The following is a 19,407-nucleotide window of genomic DNA, read 5'->3' as shown; positions in this document are numbered from 1 at the left end:
AAGATGAGAGTCTTACAAATGAACTAAAAACTAAAAAATGCGAAGAGAGTCTTGACTCCTAGCCAGAGCAAGTGACCTTGATCTTGTCATAGGAGATTTTGTCCCCCTTCTAGATTCCTACCTATCAAACTGAATAACACGAAAGCTCCTCACATTTCCTCCAATGACACTGAGCTTCCTCTTGACTCTGCCTGGAAGTGGTCCAACCACGGAACCCTGAGAGCTGGGGGCCTGGTCCCAGCCTCCCTCTTGGTTTGGAGTCTGGAACGGGAAGTATACTTTCTGACCGTCTCACTCCTCACTAAGGATCAGCCGGCACTTCTCACCTCCGCGTGTGGTGCTCCCAGCAGCCTGTGCCTACCCCAGCTTCCTTACCTCCCCAGTTAGTGCTCCATCATGCTTACGAGTGTGCAGCTGTCATCCTGAATGGGATGGCAGCACGTGAGCAAGGTCTTTAGAAACAGAGAGGGCCGCAGCCACTGCCAGGAGCCTCTACATGATTTGCTTTTTATATGGACAAATCCCAACTGTGTACGCATGGAGCCATGGGACGTGGGGCTACGTGGAGGTCCTCTTCAGTGAAAGGTCTTTTCTCTGAAATACCAGTTGTAAACTGTGAATAAAACAGAAATCCCGCTTTGGAATCCATTGTCAAAAATTACTTATTAAAAACACCTATTTACCTGTTCTTTCAACAAACATTTATTGAGCACCCAATCTATGCTAAGCAGTGTTCTAGGAACTGGGGATTCCATCCCCTTAATGCCAGTGGGGGAGAGACAAGCAATAAGGGGGCTAATAAGGAAAGTGTATGTTGCCCAACTGTAAGTAGAAGGAGAAACAACAGAGCAGAAAAGGGACATAGGAAGTGTCTAGGGCGGGGGGCAGGGGAGGGATTTTAAATAAGGTTACCAGGGAACACCTCACTGAGAAGTTAAAATTTCAGTAAAGACAGGGAGGTGAGGGAGTGAGCCTCTTACAGTTTTGGTGAGATCCTGTATAAATATCAGGTGGTTTAATAATCAAATAAAACCTTAATGATTTGCTAGCACTCAGTGGTTTACAAAGTACTTTTCCTTAGGTATCTGACCCCAGCCACCCCCAACAGAGATTTTTGCCTGGCCCAGGGGACAGGCTATGAATCCTGATGTTCAGGTCCCATCTTCTTCCCCCCATGCCTAGACCCTGGCTTATCACCTACCTGGGTATATCATCTCCCTAAAAGCATATTACCAGCCCTTTGAGGGACTAGAATCCAGCCCAGAATCCCAGCTAGCCTCTCTCTCTACCCCTCCATGGTTCTCTGAGACTGCCAGCTTGCTTGCCCAGCCTTGGTCTCCAGCCTGTTGCATGCATTTCTCTCTCTGGTGCCCCACTTGCTTGCAGTCCACGATCCTCCCTCTTGTGTATCACTGGGGCTTCTAACATGGCCTCTCCACCTGGCGGGTCTAGCATACTGATTAAGAGCATGGGCTTTGGAGTCAAGTGGACGTAAAATCCTGCCTCTGTGACCCTGGGGTCCTGGTATATAAAGCCATTAAGACAGTACCTAGGCAATGACAGGCACTCAATAAAGGGTGAGTGTGGTAGTTATTATTACCACGATTGCTCTCCATTCCAAGCAGCCTTCTCTGCCGCGCAATCTGCTTTGTGGTCTTGGTTGTCGCTGTAATTTGTTTGTGATTAGTACTAATTCTCCAAGGTACGACTGGGACTGTTCATTGTTTACTGAACAAACAAGAGGAGAAAACGACATATTATATAGGGAGATGTGGTGCAGAATGGTTAAATATCACCGCTTTTCAGGGAGATTAATGGTAAATGGGCACAGAGGTCATTTATAATATTAAAAATAAAATTATTGCTGGGTCTTTTCGGCAAAGCAACGAAGATAAATGTCGCATAGAGAAACCTTGGGGAAAGGGCCATGCGAAAACATCAAGGGCCTGTTGAGACTACAGAGGGATGAGAAGATTTTTAATTTCTTAAGAGAGCTCAGCCATGAAAACAAAACACAGTCAGCTTTCCTACAGCTGGCCTACAGGAATCTTTGTGCTTCTTCCTGAGTTTATATGGAGACTGACTTTGTCTGAGGAATTGGGATTTTGAAGCCTGCCCTCAGTGGCTCTGTCACATCACCATGGCTTCCTGTTGCCTGTCCAAGCCATTCTCTCTAAATTGCTCGGAATGATCTTTTAAGAAAATGAATCAAATTGTTTTCAAATAATTTGAGACTTGTTTAAACTCCCTAAGCAAAATCCACACCCCTTCACAGCCTGCAAGGTCCTGCCTGATTGGGCCTCTGCCTTCCTCCCCATGGCCCTCCTGACCCTCTGTGACCCTTCCAGCCACACTGGCCTTTGCTCTGTTTCTAGATCTCTCACTCTGGGTGTTGCGGTTCCTGCTCCTCCAGAGCCTTTTTACAGGGCTGACTCTCTCATATCCTTCAGGGTCGGCTCAAATATCACCTCCCCAGAGAGAACTCATGCAGCCCACCTGTCAAACTAGGTCACCCACGTTGCCCCCTAGTCACTACTCCTAACCCCAGTGCCAAGCTTTCAATAGAAGCTCTGAACATAGTTGTTCAATAAACCAAAGACAGAGTTGGGGGGGCAGGGGGATGTCTACAGTATGACCTAAAGAATTAGCAATTCCAGAATGCAAGGAAATTCCACCTCACCCCATTCTTCTGCTCAAACCTGGTGATCTATTCTGCGTTCCTTCCCCATACATTCATTAGTGCTTGCTATGTGCCCGGCACTCTCCAGGAGATCAAACAAAGAAGACAGACCCCCTGCCTCCAAGAATTTAGAATTTAGTGAGAGAAACTAACAGTGTAGACATAATCGCCCAAGAGGAAAGGTGAGTGCACAGTTAAAGGTATGGAGCGATTACCATCGCACCCCAGAGGGAGGCACACGTCTTTCTTCAAGGGAGAAGAACAAGCATTTGGGGAAAGTGACATCTGAGTTAGGAGGAATTGCTCAGATGGAGAAGATGATTCTAGACAACAGAATAGAGTTACACAGAGGCTGTAACCATGGCTCCCTGTTCCAGAAGCTGCTAGTCGTGGTGTTGAGCTAAAGATGTAAAGGAACAGGGTGAAGCTGGGAACGTGGGCTGTGCCGGCTGTGCAAAGCCTCAATTTGGCTTGAATGCCATGGAAACCAGCAAAGATGGAGGATTAAGACCTAAAGGAAGCTGGGCTCAGAAAGTTCAGTCCAGTGGTAGGGTGACGCCAGAGACAAATCATCTTGAAAATTCATCACTGCCATTCTTTTTCATAGCTATATTTGTGTTGCGGGTTACTATTGGGTTTGTTTCTATCATTGCATTGTAGATATTTGCCCCTATTGTGGGATGGGGGATTCCCAAAAGTGCTGTCTGACCCCAAGATTGGGACTGTTCAACCTCTTCATTGACGCCTTCCCACCCACCCTCCGTAGCCAGTTCTCCCCAACTTCCTGGGATACTCTCTGAACTTAGCTCAAAATAAACCCACACATTGTGTTATGGACACAATTTCATTTGGTCCCTCTAAAACCCTGTGAATTAGATAGTATCCACAACTTACAGAAGGGAAAAGCCCTCTAAAGTGTGTCAGAGTTTGTACCGCTAGCTAGGGATGTGTTGGGCCTGCTAAAATGAGAAGAGAGACGGAATCTGGGGGTGAAGGGAACTCTGAGAACCCTGGACCAAGGAGGAAGTCATCATGGTGAGAGAGTGGATGGTGCCGGGAGGCTCGGGATTCTTCCAAAGGGAGAAGAAACTGAAGATCCATTTATTTCTCCAACACAAGAGGTTCTCAGACTTTGGCGTACCAGTTGTCACCCAGGGAGCTTGTGGAAAATGCTGGTTCCAGAGTCTCACCCCCAGATATTCTGACTCTGTAGGTCTGCAGTGAGGCCTAGGAAATAAGATAGTTACCAAGCTCATATGACTTTGATGCAGTGGGGACATGCCATCAAGGCAGTAGCCTAAGCCCATGGTAAACACAAATGGCTGGCTGTAGAGGGTCTACAAACAAGGAAACTGAGGCCCAGAGAGGTGATATGCCCACGAAGTCCGAGGCCTAGTGGCAGACCCAGGCCGCCAGCCAGCTCTCCTGGCTCCCAGCACGGTGCTTTCTTACCCAGCCCACTGGGGTCCTCCATACCCAGGCCCGCTCCTTGCCAGTTTGCCTTTTGAGTAGGAACCCCAGATGCCAGTTCTTTAATGAGGTTGTCCAGCTACAATTTATAAGGCCCGAAGTCCTCAGCAGGACTGGTCTCTGCCAGGCTTAATTTACACAGTTCACAGGCCTTCTAACATCCCCATTAATGCCAGTGTGGTGGTGGCAGCTATTAGTCTATGCACATTGTCTGACTACACCCTCACCATGCCACCATCCATTTTCACATCTCTGGGCTTCTTTCCCCTTGAGCACTTGATTCTCCTTGTCCTGGAAAACGTGAAGATTCCACCAGGAGGTGGGAGCTGGGTACCACCTCTGGGCTCCAGCTGTAGCCTGGCTCCTGACCTCCCCACCCTCTGGAGGCCAGCCTCCTCCCACAAGCCATCTCCCCTTCTTTTTAATTTAAAAGCAAGACCCCCTTCTCGCTGACACAGCACTCAATTTTCCCCCTTTAATGAGTGGCATCCGTTAGGCAAGAGCAAGCAGGTGGGAGAGGCCTGAAAGCTGATACAAATGTGCCTTTTTAAATGCCACATAAATCACATTAATTAAAAATTAATTAAGCGCCCTAAAATTTGACATTCATTTTAAAAAGAAATTTGAGTTAAGAGAGTTGTGTCCATTTCAAAGCATCAAATCTCCAAGACGTGACTGAAGGAGGAGAGCAGGTGTGGGTTTCTGTTTTGAATGCACAATTAGGGAAGAGGAGTCATTCCCAGGGAGCGAACCCCCCAAGTCCCCCGTGGGGCAGAAGAGCACCTCATGTAACCTGACCCGGGGCACACGTGTCTCCAGTGCGGATCCAAACTCATTTCTACTGCATCCACAGAGGAGAGAAATGGCCAAACAAATGTGGCATGCTGTTTGTTGTTTCAGGAGAGATGTTCCAGGGTGCCAGTGACAGATGACCGAGACAGGAAAAGCCAACATGAGGTAACTAAGGGAAGCTTGCTGGGCAAGTGAGTGGCTCAGTTAAGATGCATAGCAGGGCAGCAGGCTTCAGGGGAAAGTCATTAAGTGGTCAACATTAATAAAAATCACACCAACTCTACCAAATCAACTTAGGAACATAGAGCCGCCGCCAACCATTGCCAGAAGCCCAGAATCAGGATGTCGAGGATGGAAGGGGTCTTGGAGGTTGAAGTTACACTCTCACTTTACCAGGGCACCCTGGAGAACCATGGAGGTACAGGACCCACCTAAGACACACAGATCCTCCAGCCCTCCAGGCAAGTGGTTCTCAACCCTATGTGCATGAGAATCACCCAGGAAGCTTCTAAAAATCACCAGGGCCAAGGGCGCCTCCTCCAGAGGGACTGATGTCACTGATCCAGCCAGATCATCGACAGTATTTCTAACTTCCCGAGTGACTCCCACGGGCAGTCAGGGAGCGGCCCCAGAAGGTGATGTAATCTGCATCCTGGGAGATGGATTCCACCTGGGACCGTGTGACCCAGATCGGGGCCCTTCCCCTGTGATTTGCTAGCTGTTGAGACCTCTGGCAAGGCACCTCGCAAGGAACTGGTTGCATTTTGTTGTGCCTTACTGTTTAAAAATCATTTCTCTCTACATTATTTAATCTCTCAAATCCTCAGTCTTTTGATTAATCAGATGGGGATAAGAATAAATGTCCTACCAGTTGTTTCTGAGGTTCACGCAAAGAAGGATTAGGAAGGAACATGGTAAGGTGTTAAAATGCTCTCCAAGGGTAAGGAATGATGACAGTTTACTCTCCCTAGTGCCTGAGATGTTATTCTGGGAAGAACTGCCTTTTCGAAGGTAATAAATAAATTCCCAGAGGAGAAGACCCTTATTAACGAAAGATCCTTGAGCACCAGCTCTCCCCAGAGTTGATCTCAGCTGTCCATAATCTTTCTGTGACTCGGGCATTTGGCATTTTGGTGGTTACCAGGAGTCACTGGCGCCGTGACCAGAAGTGATCGGGAAGCGCCAACAGGAAGTGTCTTCCTCATGCTCTGAAGCAGGCTCTGACCATCCCGGACCTCGGGTTACCCTACCACACAAGCTGGAACAACCACTTGACAGCCACTGAGGGGATGCCGTTAGGAAACTCAAACCCTTGATTAAAACCATTCCCCAGGGGTACTTTACTCCTTGGAATTTATGGGCCCCATAAAGAGAAGAACTTGGGAAGACAGAGCAGTTGTTTTCTGTTGCGCCTCATTAGTTTTGAGTTTGGGCTGGCAGTAGAGATCAGAGTGCCGGGCGTCCATCTAATTGAATCTCTCACAGGCATAAAGTTCCCCGTGGTACAGGGGAGGAGGCAATGTCAGGGAGCCTGGAAGTCTCCAGCCAGGGGAGGGGGGTGCGGAGGAGTTGGTAGAGCAGGGGCTGAAGGAGAGAGCTTCTCTGGGCTGCAGCTATGCAGCAGGGAGCTCCTGGGGATAAACTCTGTGGCCTCCAGAGAGTGAAAGCAGCACTCCCTTCCAGCTACCGGACCCCTCCTTTGGTGAGGTTTATGGTCGCAGGGGAGAGATACTGACTTCCTGCCCTTCTGTACCCACTGTCACCATTCCTGAGGACCCCCATCACCCAGGGGGATCCCACAGACAGACACAGTACAAAAGACAGAGAACAAGGTGTCAAAGCCCCGGGAGAGCCATGTGAGCACTCCGAAACTTTGTATTCTCCACTATAAAATGAAGGCAAGTTACTTCCCACCCATAAAACATCGTTTCAGTTCAAATCCCCAATACTGGGGTGGGGAGATCTCTGTGGAAGGTGCTGTTGGAGACTCATGCAGATAAGACTTCATACCTCCCTTCAAGTCACTTACAATTTGCTGAAGAAGACAGGCATACAAACAGCTAGTTACAACATCAAGCAGAATGTCTGCCACGTTCAAGCAAGAAGCCCAAGTGAAAGGACAGTTCATGGAAGGGAGAGAATGGGGCACTCCATGAAAATGTCACAGATGAGCTGGGGAGATCTAGATCCCCATTACTGCAAAATGGGGAGTTGGCGGAAGATGTTCCCAAATGCCAAGCAGCCTTAGCAATGACAGGACAACCCTATGACTACCAAGGTTGACCCACGCACTGCCTACCAACCCCACATGGAAGAAACTCTGGAAGCATAAAAGACAATCGATCACCAAAGAAGCTATGGATAGTTTTGGATGACATGCAAGTTTAGAACTCCTGCATATCAAGATGCATTATAGACAGAATGAAAATACACACTGGGGAAAGTTGTCAAACATATAACCAAATATTTCACATCCTTATCAATAATCTCATACACTTCAACAGGAAAACATGAAGAACCCAACAGATAAATTGGCAAAAGGAAGTGGACAAGTCCCTAAAAGAGTAAAATAAAGCTAGTAACGTGCGGGAAAATATCCAGCCTAACTATCAAAGAAATACAAATAAAACAGCAGGGAAATACTTTGAGTTAAAAATAAAAACCATGATAATATTCAGGGTTGGCCAGGATGTAGTAAGAGGGGCGTGCGTGTATGAACACAGCTGGTGAGAGTGTAAATTGGATTAACTTCTAGAAAACAATTTGGCAATATGTATCAAGGGCCTTTAAAATGTTTATACTCTTTGGTTCAGTGATTCCACTTCTGGGAATCTATCCTTTGAAAATAATCTGAAATGTGGGCAAAGGTTTATGCTCAAAGATATTCTTCAAAGTGTTATTATAAACAGCCTAACAATCCAGTCATTGAATAATGTTTAAATAAATGATGGTACATATTACGAAAGATCATAGCCATTAAAAAGTGTCCTTACAGGGAATTTTTTTTCCTTTGGGGAATTTTTAAAGCCTGGGAAAAGCTTGTGATATAACCCTAATTATTTTAAGGCCTATATACATATGACACAACTATACACACTTGGAAAGCATCGGCCAAAAACATTAATGAGAAACCTACCAAGATGTTAAAAATGCTGGCCTCTGGGCGGTGGAATTCTGGGCATTGTTTTTGTTTCTTTTTACCCTGGTTTCAAGCTTTCGACAATAGGCCTATATTTTTCAAATGAAGGAAGGTAAAAGAAACTAGGAGACATATTCAGGGAATGACAAGTAATGGGTGCGTGAATCACGCACATGCTCACGGAAAACACTCAGTGAAACGTAAGGCCTAATCACAAGGTGTGACTCAAACATGACACGATTTTCATTTGTCCCACAGGTGGAAGAAGACTTCACAGATTTTTTTTATTTCCCTGATGTTGTCTTTGGTAGTGCTGGGAGTGAGGGGAATAAGGTCCTCATTATGTGATGGTCCCATAGAGGGCATAAGAAGAAAATGTTTGGGAAACTGGGAAATCACCAAACAAGATGAAGGAGAATTTTTCTTATTATCCTAAATGTGCTTGCGCTGAAGGAGGGTTAGAGAGGACAGGCAGCGTCGCAAGCAGGCAGGGCCTGCCGGCTACAGTGCACACACCAGTCTGCCCTCAGGAGCAGAGCCCATCTGGAGGCCACTTGCCTGCCACTGCCCCTCACCCTCCCTTAGTTGGGACTCCCCCCTCTTAAGTGGGAAGGACAGAGCTGCCCTGTTCTGGTGGCTATAAGGTTTAGCGCACAAGCAGGTGAAATGCCTGGCACTGTACTTGGCAAGGAGCTGGTGCACCATATTGGATGCCAGGTGTCCTTGCTGGGCCCCTGCTTCCAGGGACAAAGACCACAGCCGCCCCCAGCCATTCGGCCTCCATCAGGGCTTCAGGGAGGACACCCCTCCTCCAGCTCTGCCAGTGGGGAGACTGCACTTTTGGGGACCAGCACCTGTTCCTTAGAAGCACCGTGTTGCCCAGCTTCCGAGACGCCATGACAGACAAGTGGGAAATTCCTGTGCAGAGTTAAAGCGATAAAATGAATTTGGCATTTTACCTTTGAAAATGAGCATCGTGTCTCCTATCGTTCCTTCTGTATTTTGATCCTGAGAGCTGAATATTTGGAACTGAGAGGGGCGGGCTGGCTTTCCATTGTGCAGTCCCCTGCACTTGGATCGGGAAGGGATTTGGAGGGAATATTGTCTCTGTGCTCAAGGCACAGAGATGGAGAGGGTGGTATTTCTCCTTCTGTGTGAGGAGGAAAGGCAGAGATGTCTAGTCCAGGGAACCAAGAAACACAAAACAAGCTAAGGAACAGAGTAGTTGATCTAAAGCCATGCGGGGCCTCAGCTGACTGAGCCCATGACTGCATCTGGCGTCGGGGTTAGCCGGTGTATTTGCCTCCTGAGGCCACTGTAACAGACCACCACAAACCTAGTGGCTTAAAACTACACCTATTTATTCTCTTCTGGTTCTGAAGGGCGGAAGCCCGAAATCAGTTTCACTGGGCTCAAGTCAAGTTAGAGGAAGGGCCAGCTCCTTCTGGAGGCTCCAAGGGAGATACGGTTTTCTCACCTTTTCTGGCTTCTAGAAGCTGCCGGCATTCCCTGGCTCGTGACGCCTTCCTCACAGTTCTCCAGACTTGCTTCCATGATCACATCTCCTGCTTCTTCCCGTGACTTTCTTGCCACCTTCTTCTAAGAACCCTTGTGATCACACCTGGGTAATCCGGGTACTTTCCCCATCTACAGACCCTTAACTTAGTCACATCACAAAGTCCCTTTTGCCACATAAAGTAATATTCACAGGTGTTGGGGATTCGGATATGGCTATCTGGGGAGCCATTATTCTGGGGGTTACTGCAGGCAGGTAACCCAATGTGCAGGCTCTTCACGAACACTCCTGGGGCCAGGCACTGGCGAGGGCTGGAGGGACAACACACAGACGCTCCAGCGACGTGGGGAAGAAGATGGGGCCGTGCACACATGTTCTAGAGCTAGGGGGCACGAAACCATGGAACCAACACCCAAAGAGGCTCGAGCAAAAGTCTGTAGGAGAGACAGAGCGAGGTGAGACAGGAAAGGAAATTGGGGAGCAGAGCACAGAGGACCTTGAAGAGCAGGTTGAAGAGTTTTGATGTGATCCCCTGAAGGAAGCAGGGCCTGTGTTTCCCATGCCCAGCAGTTACAGAGAACCCCCAGCCAGGCCGGGGGCCCATCTGACAACGGTGGTAGCATGTGCTAGCCACTAACAAATTGAGCCTTATCTAGACTAGTCTGCAAAAGAGGCCCCAAGGCCACTTCCAGCGCTCCCCTTCTGTGACATGGAGAGAGCAGCTTTGCAGTCTGACAGGGTGGGCCTGCAACCCACTTACCAGCCTTAGAGAAGTCACTTCACTGCACTGACTCATTTTCCCCACTCAGGAAATGGGCACTGTTAAGACTTGCCTAGCCTCTTGACAGATGTGCTGAGGTACGCAGAGGATTCTAGAAGCAAACAACCTGGACTTGATGTTAGTTTCAGTGGGAACAAATGAGCCAGAAAATCATGGCATTTCAGATAGTAAAGATGATCTAACCTGCAGGGTCCCACATCACAATCAGCTGGGAGGCTTTACTGAAATAAAATCTAATAAGGAGGAGTCTACTCTCACAGCCAGGGTTGGAGAAGTCCACCCCTTACGTGAAGCTCAGAGAGACTGTGGCACTCGGCCAAGTGGGGGTCCTGGTTCACCCTCTTGCCCACCCAGCTGAGCATTGAGAGGGTGCGGTGGGGATGGGGAGACTGCGGAAGCACCAGCCGTCATGGGGAGGGAGCTAGAAAAGAGGACAGAATGCAAAGCCACCAGACTTGGGGGGGTTGACCCAGGTGGGCCCTGCCTGCTCATCTCCACAGGAGCCAAAATTTCCCCCATCCAATACAAACCAAGAGCTAGAGGGCAGGAGTCACACTCAGAAACACAAACCAGGCCCTTGCTAGGTGAGCTCCAGGCAAAAGCCCCCATTTAGAAGGGCAGGCTGGTGCAGGCCAACTTAAGCCTGGCTCTCTGGGGTCACGGGTTAATTCATTACCATAACCCATTGTTCTTGAGACAGAAATAACTGCTAATATGTTCATGATAAACTGCTCCTTCTCCCTTCTGCCACTGAATAATATGATTTCTGTGAGATTTATGATTTATGTAAAAATTCCGGAATGGACCTTAGAAATATCATCAGAATCCCTCCTTTCATAGATGGGGACACAGGGGGCCAGATAGAGAAGGGATAAGGTCAGCTTCACAGAGCTGGTCCAACACCAGAAAGTGCTGCATGTTTCTAGCATCATTCCAATGGTGAAGTTGGGGTCAAGAACATGTGGGAGATACATTGGACCAGACAGGCTTCAAATCTGACCTTGCAGGTCGAGCTGTCTCCACCCACAGGCTCTCTACCTGGCACATTGAAACCAGGGGTTGAGGACCCCAGAGTGTTGAGGGCACATGGACCAAACCTGGGGCCACTCTGTTAGTCACCATCACTAGAAAGTGAGGATCCCCCCAGGGGGCTAGGGGATGGGGTGTTAAGGCTGACATCCTCTCAGCCTCCTGGTGTTGGCCCTGCGTGTAACCAGATTGAGATGTGGGCATCCCAGTGGGATGCGACAGGGCAGAGCGATGCTGTTGCTGAGCCTTCCCACAGGGCCACCCAAACTGACCAAGGGCGTGTGTCTCTCTGTGTTCTCCAGGAACATCTCCTGGCTCCAAGATGGCCTTGCAGAGTTCCTTCACCTGCTGGAACGGGACCGTCCTCCAGCTCGGGCAGGCCTGCGACTTCCACCAGGACTGCGCCCACGGAGAAGATGAGGACCAGCTGTGCAGTGAGTAGATGGGGCTGCCCCACCCGCCGCAGCCCAGCCCATGCCTTCAGCCCCCTGCCCCCATCACCCCAGGCACGTGAGCTTGGACACCCTTCCTCACGTCCAGTGCCGCTCGTGTCCTCTCGGTGGTGACTTCCAAAAGCTACACAGTCTTCAAGAGAAGGAGCTGAGTTAAGAACCAAACAAGGTCTTGTAAGTTATGCTGTCAGCAACCTCATGGCACAGAGAAGATGTGCGGGGTAAAGCCTAACTCAGGAACCTGACATTAGAAGCCCTCTGCGCCCAGACTCCCTGCCCTCTTCAGGCTGTCTCTTCCACCGCCCACCCGGCCCGGGCATCCGCCCAAGCTTCCATGTACCCCAGCCAGCTGGATCAGACCGCTTCTCTGTGGCTTTGCTCAGGCAGTACCCCTGGCCCAGGAGGCCCTTTCCTTCTCCGGTCATGTCTGCTCCTCCAAGACTCACATCCAGGGCACCTGGGTGGCTCAGTCGGTTAAACATCTCCCTCAGGTCAGGTCATGATCCCAGGGTCCTAGGATCGCGCCCCACATCAGGCTCCTGATCAGCGGGGGGTGAGCTTCTTCCTCTCCCTCTGCCCCTCCGCCTGCTCATGCTCTTTCTCTCTCACACTCTCTCTCAAAGAAATAGAAAATAAAATCTTAAAAAAAAAGAAAAAGACTCACTTCCAGAGTCAATCCTTCTGGAAAGACTCCTCTAATCATTCCCACAAGTATCACCCCAACAAGTACAGTCGGTTCTTCTTCCTCTGGATGCCCCCCCAATTTGGTGCATCCATCCATTATTTTTTATTAACAGCTTTTTAGAAATATAATTCATATTCCATACAATTCACCCATTTAAAGTACACCTTTCAGTATTTTTTCGTATGGTCACAGGGCTGTGCCACCATCACCACAATCTGATTTTAGAACATTTTTATCACTCCAAAGTTAACCGCTAGCAACCTTTCTTCATTTCCTCCAATCTCGCCTCCCCTACGCTCCCCACGACCCACTAGCCCTAAGCACCCCCTAATCTACTTCCTGTTTCTATAGATTTGTCTATTTGGGGCATTTCATATAAATGGAATCATACGATACATATTCTTTTGTGGTTAACCTCTTACACTTGGCATAATGTTTTCAAGGCCCATTCCTGTTTGTCATGTGTAAGTACTTCATTCCTTTTTAGTGCCAAATACTATTTCATTGTATGGCTAATAGCACATTTGTCCATCTATTCATCAGTTGATGCACATTTGAGTTGCTTCTACTTTCTGGCTATTACAAATTATGCCGCTTTGAACATTCGTGTACATGTTTTTGGATGGACAGATGTTTTCATTTCTCCTGAGCATCTACCTAGGAGTAAATAGCTGGGTCATCTCTGTATTTGACACTTTTAAAAACTTCTAGGCTGTTTTCCAAAGTAGTTATACCACCTGACATTCCACCGGTAATGTAAAAGCTTCTAGTTTCCCTACAACCTTGTCAACACTTATTGTGATGTCTTTTGATTTTTGCTGTGGGCTGACTGAATCTGGTACTCTCCCCCAGACCAGTATCTCCTGGCACAGCCTAGGGGGTCACTAACTATTTGTTGATTTAAAATGACTAAATGTAGGGAAATTTGTCCCCATAGACAAAAACAAATTGCTGAGGTCTCAGTGGTAGTTGGGGACAGAGTTAGACTCCCAGGCTGGTGCTCACTCCACCTGAATCTGGTGTTCTCAGCAGCTGTCTGGCTCAGAGTATACACGTGTATGCCAGGGGAACCACAAACACTTATAAAACCCATATATTGTGAGCTAGAAAATGTACTAGAGCCTACAGCAGAGATAAATAACACAGCCTCTGTCTTCAGAGTGCTGAAAATCCAGCATAGGGGCAGGGAGTGGGACCACAGAGTCCCAGCAGGGACCAGATATGGCAGATGTGTCCCTGGGGTGCTGTGGGCCCAGACACAGAAGCAAATGCCTCAACCTCTCAGATACACTGGCCCTAAGACCTTGTGGCCTGCAAAATGGCTTTAAGAAGTTAACGGTAACCCCCACATCATCTAGAAAACAGATTTTTCCCTTGGGGAGGGGTGAAAAGGTTTTATTTATTCTCTTTTAAATGAAGTAATAAAGAAAACCCATTTTTCAATTTGAAAAACTTCCTTTATATATAAAACTTTCCAGTGAACTTTTCCAGTCATGATGGAATTGTGGTTGTTTCGGTAAAACTCAGCAAAGACTTGCAGGTAAGCCCTTTGTTTATCCCACACTGTTCCCGGCCTTTCTCACAAAGCTCTCACTATACACGTGGACCAAAATGAAGCCAGCCCACCCATGTTGCCCCGGGCAGGGTTTTGTGTGTGTCTCTCTAGTTATTGGTCCCTGCAGTATTTCCAGCAGTGCATCTGAGCTGTGTGATTTTGTTTTTGCCTTTTTAAAGTTTTTTGATACCCACTTCCCAGCTTGGACACAGGTCAGGCTGGCCATGCCCTGATTTACAATTGGGGAAATGAAAGCACAGAGAAGGTAATTGATTTGTTTGGGGTCACACCTCTGTCAGGAACAGAGCCATGATTAGAGCCCTGAGTCTGTGGGATCCAGCCCATTACTGTGGGCTCAGGGCATTTTCTTACCATTCTGGGGCTGGCATTAATGGATTTCCAGGGCCAACTCCAAGCTTGAGGATAGCCTGTCTCCCCTATGGAGGGCAGCTTCCAGGAGCCCAGAGGCCTTTCCAGCCACACTTGAAAAGCTGCTCTGACCAGCTCTCAGAATGACAGCTCCACCCTGGAGAACGCCCCCACTGAGTTCTTTGCTATAGAAATCAGTTGCTAGGAGGAGAAATTCAATTCAGAAGGAGGGTTATAACAGTCTCACTACTCTGATCTTGGCAGTACTCTCAGCAAATACCCTTTTCCTCTTTAGCATGCCCCATTCTGTCTAGCATCATTGCAGTTTTCCCTATCACACTGATGTTGGTTCTAGAAAACATCCCCATAAAGAAGAAGATAATAATGACAGTGATGATGATGATGGTTAACATTTATTGAGCATTTACTGTGTGCCAGGAACTGTCCAAATACTTTTCATGTTTGAACTTATTTTGTGCTCAAAATAATCCTATGTGATGCTATTATACCCGTCTTAGAGATGAGGAACCTAACGTCCATGAAATTGTTAACCAGTGGTTGAGCAGCAGTTCAGACCCAACCTGAAGCACTGCGAGTCAGACTCACTTGTTATATCAGTTTCTAGTGGTTGGTTGTGCCAAGCACAACACTAGCTACGTATCTACCCAGGAAGAAGGGGAGGAAGGGAAAAGTCAAAGAAGGTCCAGAGCTCTGTCACAACATTCCTCTGCGGGGAGAAGGGGCTCAGATCATTTGTCTTCAGCCTCTGGGCCTATTTCCTCACATGTAATATATAACCTATAACATGATGCCCACTGATATGTTGATGTTTGTGATGCATTTAGGACGATGGTCTTGACATCACCTGGTCCTTCCCAGATGGTCTGGAACCTGTTAGAATGTCTTCTCTGAGCAGGTGGTCACCCAAGCCTTGTTGGGAATGTCCCGTTCTAAGGAACCCCCATGAGTGAGGGTCACTAATCTCTGGTCAGGGTAGTCCACTAAGCCCCTCCATGGTTGGAATTTGGAGGGGAAAGTAGGTTGTATCCCATCAACTCCCAGCCTTAACTCCCCATACTTGCTCCGAAGGAAGTCCACACACAGCTTCATGCAGATTATCAGACTCAATCCTGAGCACCATTTCAAGCCAGGACAAGTAGGGTACCTGAAATGGAGGTGGCATTGCCCTTGCCCTCCTGTATCCAAGCATGAATGTGTCCATTCACATCGCATCCTCCAAGCCACACACCTCACCCCATCTTCCTTCCCTCTCTCCCCTTCAACATTGCTGATCCCAGTGAGATATCCCAGAATGCTGGAGCCCATCAAAGGGTATTTTCAGGGTTTCCTGTGTGTCAAGCCATGGCCTCAATGGCATGTGACTCCCCAGAAAATGGTCAGGTGTCTCCACTTCCTCCCCTGATAGGTCATTGACTCGCTGTGTAATCCAGGCACTTCGCTTCCCCTCCCTATACTCACTAATCTCATCTGTTTGGTGGAGACACTCTTCCTGCCAGGTCAAAAAAAAAAACACAAACAAACAGTTTTTTAAAATTTATTTCTTTATTGTAAAATAAAACATATTGCCTGTAAAATATTTGGAAAATCTAGAAAAGTACACAGGAGAAAATAACTATCACCTCTCATCCTCCCTCTCAGACATTCAGAGATAACCATAATATGGTGATGTATTTCTTCTAGCATTTTTTCCCATGACTCTATATTTTCAAGGAAATGTATAACACCTATTTATCAAAAATGTTAACAGAGCTGTCACACAGGAAGGAAAAGAAGTAGTGTCATTTGGCCTAGAGTTTATACTTGGCAGCTTCTTGCAGCCCCTGCTGAGGGCCACATCTTTGTGACTCTCCCAATTTGTCTCTCTTACAGTGGAATCAGTTGTCATAATTGCCAAATGTTGCAGGATTGATTGACCCCCACGCAGGCTGATTTGGCCATCCAGCCAACGAAGTAAGAGGATCAGTTAGGACAGTGTTTCTCGGTGGCCACTACCGTGCATAGGAACCACCTGGAAAATGTTAGAAATGCAGATTCTCACTCAGCAGGTAGTTATGGGGGAGGTGGCCTGAGAGTCTGCACTTCTAGCAGTTTCACCAGTGATGGTGAGGTGGGTGTGGCTAGTCCCTGCACCACATTTGGAGTAGCAAGGGGTTAGATGACTGAACCCACGCCTGTTTCATTCAGCAAATAAGTATTTTGGTCCTACAGCGCGCTGAGCCCTAAGTAGGCTCTTGGGGTAAATGAGAGGAGAAAGGCATGATCAAAGAAGGAGTTGAAACCACTGGACTCAACTCTGCACGCCAATGTTGTGCGCAGCCACTGTCCCTGGCAGCAATGTCCCAAACCTGGCCCTAATCCATCAAGGGTCTTTGTTAGGACACCCCCCACCCCACCAGCTTCCTTAGGAGTAGCTTCTCATTGAGCACACACAGGCTGTGTTGGCAAGAGTAGCAATCCTCTCCTCCTGCGCCCCCTCCCATCCTGCAAGGCTTTCAGGATCACAGAAATTGTCCATTGACCCAACTAGTTCACCTCTCTCCTCTCCCTTTATTCAAGCAGCCAAAAAGAAAGGGGCTCCCAATCCCAGCTCACCCTGGATCTTAGGCAAAGCCAGCACAACGATGGGCTTCCAGAAGGTGGAGAACACCAATGGCTTTCCTCGTTCCTGTCCCAGGGGGAAGGCATGGGCAGAACTACCATGGGCATTTCCAGAGAGGCAGCCGAGGGCTCTGTCTCTGCCCCCAGGGCAGTGTTGACTGTTTCAGTTCATCCTCTGATGAGTCCGGGAATGATCGATGATTCATAATGCCACCACCATCCTGTATTTCCCTCAACTGTCTGCTTACAAAACTCCACACTCTCTGCTGTATTTGACCCTCAAAACAGCCCTGTGAAGTAGACACTAATATTGCCCCATTTTACAAATGACGGAGCTACGTCTCTGAGGGAAAGTGACTTGCCTAGAGTCACACAGCAGAAAGCAGCAGGTTAGGGCTACCTCCAGGTGTCCAAATTCCAGGACTGTTGAGGCTAACTTCTCAGTCTTTGCCTCCTAAAAGGGGAAGGAGGGAGTGATAAGCTGTGAAGCCTTCAACCCAGCCCTGCCTCCTCCTTCTATCAGGAGCCATTGCCTGCTAGAATCTTCCATCATGGTCCCTGGTTTAAAGCACACCTGTAAAGGACACTTCATGGAAGGTCACTTCCAGCTACCAGTTAGTTTTTGCAAAAGAAGTGGATGTGGGGTCCCTTGAGGGGGCATAAAAAATAAAACAGAAAGATCTCCTTAGCTTTTGGATTTTTAATCAGAGGAACATGCGGGGCTTGGGGGGAAAATGATTTCTTCAGGGGGGTATAAATGGGAAGAGATGTTCAAAGTCAGTGACAGCCGGTTTTAATTTATAATTCCGCCTCTGTGTGAAATGCACAAGAATCAGGGGGAAATGAGTAATAATTCACTAAGGTGCTGTCATAGCCAGGAAGCGTTAGGACCCTCTTTGTCAGCCTGCCATTGCCGGGAAGGCTGAGACAGAGGAAGGACACAGAGAGTGGTGGGTCCAGCTAGAGCGCCTTTCCTCCTGCTCAGAGACATAGTCCTGCTGCTTCTCCCCAGCCTGGCCTGGGGCTGTTGGTGCTGTCGGAATAGCCTGGAATGGCCCACTAGCTCCTCAGGGCTGGGTGCCTTCCCTGCAGCCATTCTCTGAGCAAGCCACAGAGAGTAAGCTCTCTTGGACCCTCTTCTCCTTTCCTCCTCCTTCTGCAGGCACTTGGAAAATATATGGTCATAAAGCTGATTGTGGCCTTTTCAATGGGACCCGAGGTCAGCCTGATGTAGAGAAAAGGGTAACGGGGCCCTTTATGCTGAGCCAACAGATGATATAAAGGGGCCCCGTGGCTGGCATTGCTCAGCCAGGATAAGGTAGGTTAGAACAGTAATAAGCCATCCCCAAATTTCAGGGGCTTAACATAACATTTAGAGTACCTGCGCACCGAAGCGGGGGGTGGCCCACTGTCAGACAGCAGCGGTCTCAGGAACAAGAGCTCCCCTTGGCCGCTTCAGCAGGGAGAGAGACTGAAGAATTGCACAGGGGCTCTCTGCAGCCTCAATCCAGAAGCGACACACATTGCTTCCACTCACGTTTCGTGAAGCCAGAGCTACTCACGTGGCTTCCTTTCACTGGAAAGGAGGTGGGAGATAAAGGAGGGCAAGTAGAAAGCTTGAGCAGTATGTGTCTCTGCAGACAGGAGCGACTGAGGGATCCAACCGAGTCCCACCAACACTACCACTGCCACGAGTTCTTGTCACTGTGTCGACCATCAGAAATGGATTCCAGGGCCTTCTCCTGGGGTCACATTCACAGTGGATCAGAATAAGGAGCACAGACTTAGAAGCAGAAGATCAGGGTTCAAGCCTGGCTGTGTTACCTACTGGCTGTGTGACCTTGGTCAGATTGCTTAACCTTCCTGAGCTCTCCTCTGTCACATATAGAACTGGGTTATTCCCCTGCTACCGCACTATTATTATTATTATGACTATTTTATTTTTTGAAGATCATGTGTACACGTTAGGGACCCGGGCTTCTTTTCATTATCATCAGTATCGTTAGACATCAAGAGTCCTGCTGGGTCATGCCTGGCTAATGTTACTTGACATTGGCATATTTTGCTTTTAGCAGTCCCAGAAATGACCGTGCCCCTGTGCTTTCCCTGCAGGTAAACTCCCTGCTGGTTTTTACTGCAACTTCGAGAATGGCTCCTGTGGCTGGACCCAGGGCACACTCGCACCCCACAGCCCCCGGTGGCAGGTCAGGACCCTGAAGGATGCCCGGGGCCAGGACCACCGAGGTACTGTTGCTCTCTTCCCTTCCCCCTGCTGCCCGTCTGGCCAGACAAGAGACTTAGGGCCCTAGCCCAGAATAGC

At 48.3% G+C, this 19,407-nt stretch overlaps 1 protein-coding gene across 1 annotated transcript in view; it reads left to right on the top strand.

Moving 5' to 3' along the window:
- ALK (ALK receptor tyrosine kinase) overlaps positions 1-19,407 on the top strand; it is a 678,620-nt gene that overhangs the window by 536,679 nt on the left and 122,534 nt on the right. The window contains exons 6-7 of the mRNA XM_025867990.2: positions 11,710-11,841; positions 19,200-19,331. Of these exons, the coding sequence (XP_025723775.1) occupies positions 11,710-11,841; positions 19,200-19,331 (264 nt within the window). The remainder of the gene's footprint in view (positions 1-11,709; positions 11,842-19,199; positions 19,332-19,407) is intronic.

The sequence above is a fragment of the Callorhinus ursinus genome, unplaced genomic scaffold (assembly GCF_003265705.2).
Source record: "Callorhinus ursinus isolate GAN/ISIS: 27379988/994484 unplaced genomic scaffold, GSC_fseal_2.0 scaffold10, whole genome shotgun sequence".
In the NCBI taxonomy this organism is placed as follows: Eukaryota; Metazoa; Chordata; class Mammalia; order Carnivora; family Otariidae; genus Callorhinus; species Callorhinus ursinus.
The sequence above is the reverse complement of the archived record's forward strand: the minus strand, read 5'-3'. Positions and strand labels throughout refer to the sequence as shown.